This window comes from Mycteria americana, chromosome 4 (assembly GCF_035582795.1).
Source record: "Mycteria americana isolate JAX WOST 10 ecotype Jacksonville Zoo and Gardens chromosome 4, USCA_MyAme_1.0, whole genome shotgun sequence".
Classification (NCBI taxonomy): Eukaryota; Metazoa; Chordata; class Aves; order Ciconiiformes; family Ciconiidae; genus Mycteria; species Mycteria americana.
Window position 1 is genome coordinate 89,668,240 of NC_134368.1, and position 12,314 is coordinate 89,680,553.

The following is a 12,314-nucleotide window of genomic DNA, read 5'->3' on the forward strand; positions in this document are numbered from 1 at the left end:
CCGCAACAGCTCAAGCTGACCTAAATCAGTGCTACTTCAGTTCCCACATCCCTGGCTGGGTCTTCCTGCTTTGTTCCTTGCGACTGCGCTAATATGCGTCCAATTTTGGGGTTAACTGATTCAGGGAACTCGGTGTAGCTCCCTGAAGACCGAGCAAAAATAGGTTGGGATTTTTGGATATTGGTTTAGTTCCAGGACAAGCAGAGGGGGAGATGGGAACGATAGGAGTTGGGAACCCAGGCAGAATTCATTTTTGCTTCAAAAAAATACATGTGGTGGCTTTCAAGTCTTGCTCAATGTTGCTGTTACGCAGAAGAAAAAAAAAAGTGTATTTGATTTAGGTTTGTTTTCCCTTTTCTGTAACTGTGGAAATTACACTGATGCTCGTTTGACTCACTACTATTTCAAAATAATATTAAAGTGACTAATACCTGAAAAATGTGCATGTCCTTTGACTCGCAGTTCAGGGCTCATTTCATTGGAGGGCCTCCGACTGCCGCAAATTGCTTTAAATTGGCAGAGCACTTCTCATAACGAGCAATATTTCAACATAATTTAATTGGGTTCCCTGCCAAGGAGGAAACTGTAATCCTAAAGCTTTTTGATGGTGTCACCCGGTCAGTGGTCATCTCTTGGCCTGCAGGCAGGTACGGATGAGTATGGGGTGACTCAGGTGGTCTAACCACCGCAGTTTTAAAGCCTTCATCACCAGGCCCTGGGATATTTGTCCAACTTCTGCCCCGTTGTGAGGAGTGAAGCTGCTGGGTCTGGCAGTGGGAACGGCAAGCCCCGCTCTGGTTTCCAGCGAGGCTGCTCAGCAGCTGGAGGAGACCGCTGCCGCTTCAAGATTTTGAATCAACGTGCGTGTGACAGCAAGGACCCCCGGCCGGACTGAGCCTTCCTGAGCTGTTAGCCATCTGTGTCTGGCTTGCAATGAAACGGCGAGCAGAAATACAATAATTTTCCGCTTGCTTTTTTAGCTGGAAATGCACCTTGAGAAGCCCATAGGAAGCAACCGTGGCCAAAGCTTTTGCCAGCAGTATGCAGGGCAGGGAGGAGTTTCAGTATGCAGAAACTGAAATTTGAATCTGCCTGGGGTCTGATACTACTATAATATTGTGCTGCAGAAAACAAGAATGTGAAGACCCGGTAAGCACAGCGTGTTTCACAGAGCATTCACCCAAATGCTGGTGCTAAGTATTGGACAGCAAAGTTTGCGATGTCCTAGGTCCAGATGTGGTAGAAGTATGAATTGTTTTAAGATACGACAGATTAAAAAGCAAAATGAAGATCCATCCTGGGTCAGTTCAAATGTTTGATGATTAGGACTTAAAGATCCAAAAAACTCTCTTCTGCCATAAACGCTTAAACCTTTGTTGGTATTCTGCTTGATTTTCACCACCCAGCTTTTAGGTTTCCCCCTTCTAATCTGCAGTGTGCCTTGCAAATGAAATAAATATTGCCAGGTAGTGAAATGTCATTTTCTGTTAAAGGATCATTGCAGGTAACTCTGTGACAATGACGTGACAGCTTGACTTGCTGCAAAACTAGCTTGCTGCTTTTTGGCACGGACAGACTCGCTCCATTTATGCCGTGTCCGAAACGCTAGGACTGTGGTCTTGATTCGAGTGTATATCACGTAAAATGTGTATTGAGTAGCATGCTAGATAATACACTCGGTGCTACTCGAGGCAATTAGGCTTTAATACAAAGTGCGGTAGCGTTGCGATGCGTGTTCTCGCAGGCGTCGGGACTGGGACCGTGCTCGCCGCAGCTGCCAGGGACTGCAAGCTCTCCCAATGCTCGGGTCTTGGCCCCCCGTCTCGGCAGCGATTCACGGCTCTGCTGGATGGCTCTGGTCGGCTCCAGGGGTCTAGCAAAATCCAGGAAGAGCCGAGTCGAGACTCGCTGGAATGTGGATTAGTTTCATACGTGTCTAAGGGCAAGGATGCCCAGGAGAAAAGGTGAAATAGGGCTCTTGTGGCTCTCGGCAGGGGCCGTGAGGAATCTGTTCTTGGGGCCAGGGCTGCTCCCTGCTTCTGCACATGCACGTATTTAACAGTGAAGATAAATCCAGCAAACCCTGAGCACCGGAGATTTAGCACTCCCGAGGCATAGCCTGTAACTCTGATTGTGTCGGGAAGTACCGTTCCCGATTTTGGGGTTCTGAAACGAGGATCGAAGGATTTCAGGTCTAATCCTGTGTCCTTAAGTAATCTGTTTCATTCATCGCCTCGAACTGAATTGCTGCAGCTGAGCAGCGTGAGCACAGAATCCTCTTACCCTGTAGCTTTCCTCGCCGTATGACTTTACCTGTAGATAGAAGTCAGCTATAATTAGATGTGGGGCTTGCATCTGCCCTGCGCTTGCAACAGGGAGCGTTAATTCAGTGTGAATGGAATTTCCTTGGGCGTTCATCGGGGAAGGAAGCACCAGACCTGTAACTGAGACCCTTCGCAGGGGACAGCCCTGACAACTCCTGCTCCTGTGCAATGCCAGAACGCTGTTTCGGCTGTCTGCATCAGCTGGAAAAAACTGCAGTACTTTAAGCTCCTAAAGGGGACGTCTGATCTTTGTTTAGTTGGACTAGCTGAAAAAAAAACAACCCTGAACTAGTTTCCTGAAATTCTTCATAGTTCTCTGTCTTGTCAGTTCAGCAAACCAAACGAGTTATAGTTAAGAGCTTCACAGCTATTGCAGCCAGTGGTAGTAGAGATGTATGTACGAGGGAAAAAATGCATCCTGCAGACCAGCTGCTTTTGATTTGTGGAAAATCAAGGTTTGTGTATGTTGTGCGTCTGGGGAGGAAAAGACCAGTGAGCAGCAAATTCAGCTAACCTTATGTTTTTAAACCAAACAACCCCTCTCCCCCCCGAGTCTTTCTCAGCACAATAGTCTGGGGAGGTATAGAGGAAAACTTCTCCCCGTGTCATCTGGAAAGTGTATGTTTTTTGAATGGGACATCGGAGCTCTCTTCTGACAAGAATCTGGAAAATGAGATCAGTTGAATTTGTGTGCGCACAAGCTCACCCTTAAGACATGAGTGCATCTGATATTAAAGTATTGGACTGGGCTGAAGCCCTGTATGCATAAGAACAGCTAATGAGAATTTTACCTGAGCTCGTTTTATGTCTCCTATGCCATTAGGAGTAAAAAGGTCTTGACTGATACTGAGCACGAAAAAGCACAAAACAGAAAAGCTAGATAGTTAATGGAAAAATTGAGCTAATTCCCCTTCAGACTGCAATTTCAAGTCTTGTATAAGAGGACTGCAAAAGTAGGACTTTGTATGTTGAAAATAATTGCTGTAAAAGCAAAGAGAAGAGCCTTCCCTTCAATCGTTGGTTCCCTGGGAAAACTACAGGAGGGAGCAATCCGTTTGCTTTCGCCGTGAATAGCGAAACGCTGTCATCTTGTCTGCAGGTTCTGCACACAGCAAATAACTCAGCGATGACGTAGGTTACGCTTCAGTCTGGGGGATAAACTAGGAAATCCAGAAAGTCTGCATCGGGGCAGTACAAGGTAACACTGCGGATGACTGCAGAAAACCAAACTTTGTAGGAAGAAGTGCCCTTTTCCGTTACGGGCCCGTATTCTGCAAAGGTCTGAGCATCTGCTTAACTCCATGCGCTGGGGGCAGTTGGGCTGACATCAGCATAGCATTTATTGTACATAAACTCCAGGGCATGTGTTTTTGCAGAGTGTCACTGGGGAAGGTAATCTCCTGGCAGGCTAGAAAGGAAGAAATGTTGTCGAGTGGCAGACGGTAATGGTTGTGATGGTCTTTCAGACTAACAGGGATGCCAAAGGAAAAATATGATCCTCCAGATCCTCGCAGAATTTACACCATCATGTCAGCAGAAGAGGTAGCCAACGGGAAGAAGTCGCACTGGGCTGAATTAGAGATCTCGGGTGAGTTGATTTGGTTTTGAATTTTGGTTCGGCAGAGTTGTCGGTGCCCCAGAATCGCACCAGCCGCTTTCAGATAGGGGATCCTGTTGTGAAAACAGTTTTTCTGAGTTGGGGGAGGAGGAGTAACTGACTTACCAGATTGCCTTCGAGCTTGCCTGGCTCACATTCAGTCCAGTTGATTTAAAACACCAACGCAGATTGGACGCGAGTTTTGGGGTAGCACATCTGCTTCCCTAGAACTGTACCTCTGCTCTATCCTTTTAAATGAGAGGGTTAGGTAGTTATTTAAAGTCTGCTCATAGAAAAGATACATGAAAGTATCTTCCGCAAGTGTCACTGAGTGTTCCAGTGAAGCGGTAGGGTTTCCGCACTGGAAATCCCATATTCTGACATCCCCCATAGTTTGTATCTGATGGTTTGAGAGTGCAAACCTGACTGAAGAGGTGGTTCTTTGCTTTTCTTTTTTAGGTAGAGTGCGGAGCTTAAGTACGTCACTTTGGTCGCTGACGCACTTGACTGCTCTGCACCTCAATGACAATAATCTTACTCGCATTCCACCTGATATTGCCAAGCTTCATAATCTGGTTTACCTGGATCTGTCATCCAACAAACTCAGAAGTTTACCAGCAGAACTAGGAAACATGGTATCTCTCAGGTGAGAGAAATTATTCTGGTTAACTTTTCAAAAATCTATATTCTAGGATTGGGACTGACAGTTTTATTTTGCTTTCCATTCTTGTATTTAAACTAATTCTGAAAAATTCAAGATTGGTGCAGCACTTCAATTCTAATTACTTTTGGGTTCATTACCCTTCTTTTCTGATCTCAACAGATACATGTCCATAAGCCATGTAGTCTTCTGCTCTGAAGCATTCTTTGAGACTTGGTGATTGCTTGCTGTTTAAATTCTCCCTGATTTAATTTTACGTTTTGGGGGTTTTGTGGCTTTTTTTTTCCTAATGAAAGTATTTTGGTCATGCTTTCAAATGGGAAGATTGGCATATCTTTCCATAATAGAAAAAAATTCAGGGTGAAAAGTGTCATCTTTGAAGATGAGCAGCATATAGCGCTTTAAGAGTTTTCTTCTGAAGTGATACTTATCAAAACTGTTTTTGCATTTGCTGCAGGGAATTGCTTTTAAATAACAATCTGTTACGGGTTTTGCCTTATGAACTTGGACGGCTCTTCCAGCTACAAACCCTAGGTTTGAAAGGTGAGTGAGTTCTTTACAGTTAAATATTCCTAGGAGTACTCTTGAATTACTGGGGGGGCTGGGCTCAAAAGCTTTGTGTATTACATCAACATTTTCTTACAGTTTATTTAAGGTACTAAGCTTGTAGCAAAAATGACCAGCCAGTTTGGAAAACAATGCTTGTCTTTTTTAATGCTATTAAACTTCCTTACGAGCCTCTTTCAAATCTGTAGATAGGTAAATAAACCCTTTAACGTGCTGTGTTATTGATTGAGGTGAGTCGAAGGAAGAAAGTCTATGTGTGCTAGCTATTTCTATAGCATCTGTTACTGTGGTATTCCACAGTTCCAAGTTAAGCAACCTAAATATCTTCTGAGTCAATTTGTCTGTTCTCATTATGGGAGATTTTCTTTGGTTGGAAAGCCTCAAGAAAGTCAGGCAGCTAATCACACAGTTGTTGTTTTATGCTGTTGGCAGGCAATCCTTTATCACAAGATATTCTCAGCCTCTACCAGGATCCAGACGGAACTCGAAAGCTACTGAACTACATGCTTGACAATCTAGCAGGTGACAGCCCTACAAATCTGATTGACAAAAGTGGTTTACAAGCATGCATTTCTGACAGTATCTACTGCTAAAACAAGAATCTGAACCACTGAAGGGAGAGTATTTTCTAACTGCTTTCGCGTTTTTGTCAAGTGGTTCCAGTCATACACACAACCACACGCTTGCACCCAGTGGAAGAGGTTGACATGCCTAAGCTTTTCCCATGTTACCATGTTACAGCCAGTTGTTCCCACTGTTCCGTTTGAAACCCTTCAGTTACCAACAAAGTGCAAAGTCTTCCTTGCTGAAGCCATTTTGATACTTTCCACTAGAAATTATAATCCAAATGCAAGCAGAATGTCAAATTTAGATCTGGAAATACCAAAGTGATTAAGAATATCCAGCACCTGACTTAAATCCTGCTTCGTGGTTCTGTAACTGAGCTTTCTGTTTTGCCGCTTGATGTCTACTAAGTTAAAACGTTGCAGGAATGGTGGATATAGGGTGAGGTTCTTGGAGAAGGGGAGTCTAGGATGTCTGAACCGCTACAGGATTTACCCCTCCTTCTTCAGCAGTATATTCAAGGTGCAGGAGTATTTCGGTGGTGCTTCTAGATTTGAAAGCAAGAGACAAAAATAGTCGTGAATCTTACAACTGACAAATTTGCTCTTACTGTAGCTAGCCATTTAAATGATTTTTGCCTCCCCAGAGCGTAAAAAGACTTGGGGAATTGGGGTTGCAAAGCACAGTATGGAACGTGATTATTCAGTCATCATTTTGACTTGGAAATTGTAACTTACAAGTATAAACCCTGAGTTAATCACTGTTTAAAATTTTTTTTTAGTTCATCCAGAGCAGCTGCCTCCAAGGCCATGGATTACTTTAAAAGAACGAGACCAAATTCTGCCCTCAGGTAAATCTGTGGTTCTCTTCCCTATGTTCACACAATGATGCGCTGAAAACCTTTTCTTTGGCTTTATTTTCAGAGAGGTCTTCAGCCTTACATGGATCAGATGGAAAATAGCAATTTGTGTTCATTTGTACTAAAACAATTAACATACAGCTATGCTTTAAATACCATTTTTGTAATTTGAATGGGATGCCGGTCATTTCTTTTCCATGTTAGGCTTTTTCATAACTGGTCCAGCCACTGATGCCCAAGCAAAAGAGCTTTTTTAAAAAAATTCGTTTCTCAGAAATAATAAGAACTGCAAAATAACTGTATACCAATGCCGTGTCCATGCACAGGCTGACTGAAGTGAGACTTTGAGAAGTCCCTATCTGCAAGCAAACCCCTGGAGTGCCTGGTACTGAAGTTAGTTTAATGCCCTCTATTGTTGCTTTTGGTAAAGTGCAAGAGGCAGCATTTCTTCAGGCTCTTCTTCCCCTGCGCATCCCAAATGTAGCCCTCCAAAAGCATCCGTGAGCTTGTATAAAGAAGAAAAATGCTAATATTGTTATTGCAGAAGGTCAGATTAATAACTGGCAAGAATAACGTGGCAGTCCTTTACACTTTTTTCTTTTTAGAAGCATGAAGATGGCAGGTCTTCAAAACTTAACTCGGTTGTGTGTTAGGCAGGCTAATGTTGCAGTTAAGATGATCTGTCACTTTTTTTATATTAAAGAACAAACAACCAGAAAAAAAATAGGAAGAAACAGGAAATGCCAAAAGTCCTGTAAGCCACCACAACAGTTAAGTTCTGCATTTCTGTTTCCAATTCCCTTACAAATCAGTATCTCAGTGGAGCTTTACGGCCTTTGGTTTTATTTTTTAAATCAAACTTCCTGAGCAGAAACAGAATTCAGAAGTCATTAGAAAGCATAGTGTTAGGCAAGCGAGCTGTGGAATATTTCACGGTAGAAACTGTAACAAGCCAATTGGTTGTTATTATAAAATTGAACAACTGAACAGCGGAAATCTTCCTTGACTACGAGTATAAAAAAATACAGCTGTGGGGTAGCCTCATTATAAAACCTCACTTCTTTCCCTGCAAATATGAGCAGTCTTTTCCCAGGGGCATGGTGCTAGGATGTTGACTTTACCCATCTTTTTTAATTGGTGTAAAATCTAATGGAGCTGAGAAGTCTGTGTGTGTGAAAGAAGTGTGTTTCAAGTTGAATGATCTGATGAGCTGCGTGCTGACTTCTCTCTTTAAAAAAACAAAAATGCAACCAAATAATGTATTAGGTGCTTGCTAATTTATGACTTCATTTCTCCTTCCCTTCCCTGCCCTCACCTGGACCTCTCTCTCCCCCTTAGACTTGACAGAGACAGATACAGCTTGATACAACTTAGAAATGCTGTACAGGTGCTAGGAGGATTGTACAAATGTTTTGGAATCAGACTGCCTAAAAATGAAGCGTTCTGAAGCAGCATTTCTCTCTGATGCTGTGGTATCATGACATAGCAACAGCTTCTTTAGCAGCTTGGTTTTGCTTTTGCTTTAGAACTGTACATGTCACTTCAGGCTTAAGTTGCTCTATCAAGGCACCGCATGCAATAAATACTGGGTTTTGACTCCATCACTGAAATGGCTGCTACTTTCCCTCTCCTTACCCCCAAATCCAGAGAGAGACTGTTCCTAATTGCTGCTGACTCTTAGATCTCCCCCATCCTCAAAGATAATAAAGAATTGACTGCAAAATGGGATTGTATTGCTTTGTTACGCACATGACGCTGTCTCGTTTTGGTAGTAATGCTGATTTTTCTTCAGGAAGAGTTTAGCCTTACATGGTAACTGCAGGCTCAGCAGGGCCTTTTTTACTCCTGCTCATGAAACGCTCAGTGGAATAAGCCCCCTGACTTGTGTTCAGTAGGCCCTCCAGAATAGACCATGTAAGATTCAGTATTTTGGCTTGAATAAGTTCAGCATTTGCAATCCTCAGAGGCCGATAACCTTTCCCTTTCTTTCCTTCCTTCCAGCTTCATTCACAGTCATGTGTTACAATGTGTTGTGTGATAAATACGCCACCCGGCAGCTCTATGGCTACTGCCCATCTTGGGCGCTCAATTGGGAGTACAGAAAAAAGGGAATCATGGAAGAAATCGTCAACTGTGATGCAGATATCATTAGTCTTCAGGTAACTGGAAAATAACTGTATTTTCATCAGAAACAGAAAACATTAACTTCCACCTTTAGAATGAAATGCTCCCTTGAAAACACCGTATTCGCCTGCTTGCTAACAAATTCTGGGGCTTACCAATACAAACTGTGTGCACAGCTCCTTGTTTACACGTTGGCTTGTGTTTTATGAAACGAGACAAAGTAAGTGAGATAAAATTAGCTAAATTAGTAGGTAATTTGCATTGGAAGATCTGGGTCTTTTCCCCCCTCAGATAAGCATCCTAAATATTCTCCCTCTGCATGTACAGGGTTTACTGCAGAAGGGAATGTCGAATGCTATAACCCGGAATGCCACTGTTCCTAGCGCATTCCTGCTTGGTACAGAAGTTAAAGTCTCAAAAATACTCTCCTTGGCAAACAAGGAGACTCTCATGGTTGAAGTTAAATACGATTGTCATTGGTACATGTATCCTGCTGTGTTACTAGAAATTTATTGCCGATGTTTAGAACAGTGGAACGCTTCTGCCTTTAAATTGATCTTTCATTTTTTAAGCAAGTTCTGGTAGGCAAAAGTCTTGCACAAGAAGGGAGTAGTTACCTTGGTCTGAAAACCTCAAGAGATCAACCTCTGAAATCCTCTTGGAGACCAAATGTTACTACAAAGAAAATGTATTGTTACAGAACAGCGAGAGACCCTTGTGCCAAAGAGCTCTCCAGACTAAATATTAATTGCTGCTGGATACCTATTGACCTCTCAGAATTTTTAACCTAGGACGGTATCCGCATTCAGATGTAAAAAATATCAGGTGTAATCTATTGCTATTCAAAATACACCTGTCACTTTCCCTTTTGGGGGGAATTCCAGGATATCCAGGAATGCAAATCTGTTTCCAGCAGGCCATTAATCTAGGAAGTGACATGATTTGTGCAAACAGAAGCTTTTTGCTTTGGTGAGAGCTGCTGATTGCAAGCCAAGGCAGGCCCAAGTTGCCGTACAGCTATAGGCAGGGTTTACTTGACTTCGTTAGCCTAAGGTATTTGTGTTCCATTCCAGGAAGTGGAAACAGAGCAATACTTCACCCTTTTTCTGCCAGCCTTGAAAGAACGAGGATACGATGGATTCTTTTCTCCAAAGTCACGTGCCAAAATCATGTCTGAGCAGGAGAAAAAGCATGTGGATGGCTGTGCAATATTCTTCAAAACTGAAAAGTAAGGGGCAGAAGCAGCTTTTTAAAAATGCATTACAGCCCGCTTGATTTAGATCTGAAAGCTTTCCTCTCTCAGGGCGCATGCTAACCAAAGTACTGTGCTATAAAACAACAGATAAAGTTCACTACAAAGAATGATCCTCCCTTCCCTTTTGCTGCTCTATTTGCAACAGAGTCCTTCCATTCCTTTCAGACTATGAACAAAGATATCTCTTCAGAAGCATGGAAGTTGCAGGAGAGCTAGTATGAGTAAAAACTTATATGCTTCATTTGTGCATTTTTTGGCAGATCTAATAAATATCTCACCTCCTCTACAAACTTTTGCCTTGCTTGACAGAAGTTTCACCCCTCTAAGGTTAATCTTTAAAGATCTATAAGCTGCGCTTCAGGTATTAAATCTTCAGGTATTAAATCTTCAGGTATTAAAAGAGGTATTACTGCCAAAGGATCACAGTCTATTCTCTGCTTTTATGAATCAAAACGTTACTTATTGAATACCTGATCCAAAAAGTTCTGCTACACTAAAAGCATCAAACTATTGGGAAGGGAGGAGAGGTGCTGGCATTCACGCTTCTCGTTTGTGTAAACTGCTCACGGGTTGTACCACACCGAGTATCCCTCTGAATATTCCCTCAGAACAGTTTTCAGTAATTAGAATGGAAGTTTCGCAAGGCTTTAGCTCCCTTTCAGAGTTTTCATTGCTTCCAGAAACAAAAATGCGCCTTTCAGATCATGTATAAAAACAACTCCACTGGTTTTGAATAGAGGAAGTCTGTGAAAACAAACAACTGATGTTTTTCAAACCTTCAAACCTTGATACTAACAAGGATATATACAGAACTGGTTATTATGCTCTGGCGCTCTCAGTTAAAAAAACAGAAAAAAACCTCTTTTTTTTTTGCTATTAATACTTCTTTTTTTAATTTCTGAGAGAACAAACCCCAAAAAAACCTCTTTCAATAGGTAGCCTTCAGTTTGTCCTGAAGCAAGGTGTTTTCAGGCATCCTCAGGCTGAAAAAGAATGAAAAACCAATTTCACAAAACTAATGGTGGTAGCTAGTGGTTTGAAAGAAGCTGTGTTTTAATAATGCATGTGCCCAAAGTAAAAGGCAAGCCTTTAATTACCATCTCATCTTAATTTTTTGCCTTGAACACCCCTGAGGAGGTGGGATAACTGCTGAGCGTTGCTCTGAATAGTCCTCTCAGAGTGCTAGGCTGAAACAAGTAAACACTTCCTCAGCCCCAGGTATCTCGTCTCCCCTGGGAGTATCTCACTTGCCAGACCGAGAGCTCTATCCTGACTGGGGGAATATTCCTTAAAACTGTTTTTAGTTCTATAAAACGAGAGGACAAAAGAAATGTGGCTTACCTGGTCCCGCAGGCTCTCTCCTTGGACGTGGTAGACTGAAACCATGTTTCAGACTAAACCGCAGATAGAAACCATGTCTTTTCACGGAGCTGTATGTCACACGTGTTCACACGCGATTCTCTTTGTTTAATCAGATTTACGCTGGTGCAGAAGCATACAGTGGAGTTCAACCAGGTGGCAATGGCTAACTCTGAAGGTTCAGAAGCTATGTTAAACAGAGTGATGACAAAGGACAACATCGGAGTTGCCGTGGTGTTGGAGGTGCACAAAGAATTATTTGGAGCAAGTGAGTATGACCGTGGTTCTCTCATTGATATTCAGTTCCACGTAAAGGCCTGAGTTACTCTTTAGGTAATACGGCTCTCTAGAATATTATCGCCATTGGTGGTGGTAACCAAATACTCGCAGATGAGTAAACGCTGTTCACCGGGCTAATTTGAGAAGTGATAGCCCATCGGTGGCTAAGACAGGGCGTAGATGACATGATTTCATGGTCTGGTTGCACTTGCAACTCTTCTCCTTTCAAGCTTTTGTCCCTGCTTACTTATTCTGTTAAATTCTACTTGAAGAATTAAGCTTTTCCAAGGTCAGTGTGTTTACACGCATATGCTCTTACCAATAGTTGTTGGTAACGTTCAACTTCTATTTTCAACTCTCTTTTTTCTCCCCTTGATTGAATCCTTCCATCCTCCCCCAGTGATTGTATGACAGTGCTAATGTACTGATGTGGAAGAAGGAGATTATCGGGTATCTTTTCATGCCACTTGATTGAGTGACTGTCACATTTTCATTAAGTTTGATCAGATGCAGTAGACAATTTCAACATACTTAAAATTGCCACCCTGCTCTGTCTACGTGTCTGGTTTTTTTGATCGCTTGTTTCCAGTGTACCCTTCAAAGGAGCAGAATGTCTGAATTGCAGGACTGGAAGGAGCTGCCTGTGACTTTCTGCCCCGTCTTTCAGAGTACTGCTTCTCAGATAAATAGTAAAAACAGCTATAGCACTCTGCGGTAGCCAGGTT

The 12,314-nt window shown here is 42.5% G+C and overlaps 1 protein-coding gene across 4 annotated transcripts in view; it reads left to right on the forward strand.

Moving 5' to 3' along the window:
- The window catches only part of CNOT6L (CCR4-NOT transcription complex subunit 6 like), a 38,304-nt gene that overhangs the window by 16,832 nt on the left and 9,158 nt on the right, over positions 1-12,314 (forward strand). For 2 of the 4 annotated variants that reach the window (XM_075501276.1, XM_075501273.1), the window contains exons 2-9: positions 3,791-3,912; positions 4,381-4,567; positions 5,040-5,125; positions 5,582-5,671; positions 6,495-6,563; positions 8,574-8,731; positions 9,770-9,924; positions 11,427-11,578. In XM_075501276.1, coding sequence (XP_075357391.1) covers positions 3,801-3,912; positions 4,381-4,567; positions 5,040-5,125; positions 5,582-5,671; positions 6,495-6,563; positions 8,574-8,731; positions 9,770-9,924; positions 11,427-11,578 — 1,009 coding nt within the window. In that variant the 5' untranslated portion in view covers positions 3,791-3,800. Of the gene's footprint in view, positions 1-1,130; positions 1,150-3,503; positions 3,523-3,790; positions 3,913-4,380; positions 4,568-5,039; positions 5,126-5,581; positions 5,672-6,494; positions 6,564-8,573; positions 8,732-9,769; positions 9,925-11,426; positions 11,579-12,314 lie in introns of those variants that run through there. The other 2 variants (XM_075501274.1, XM_075501275.1) reach the window with 2 other exon arrangements.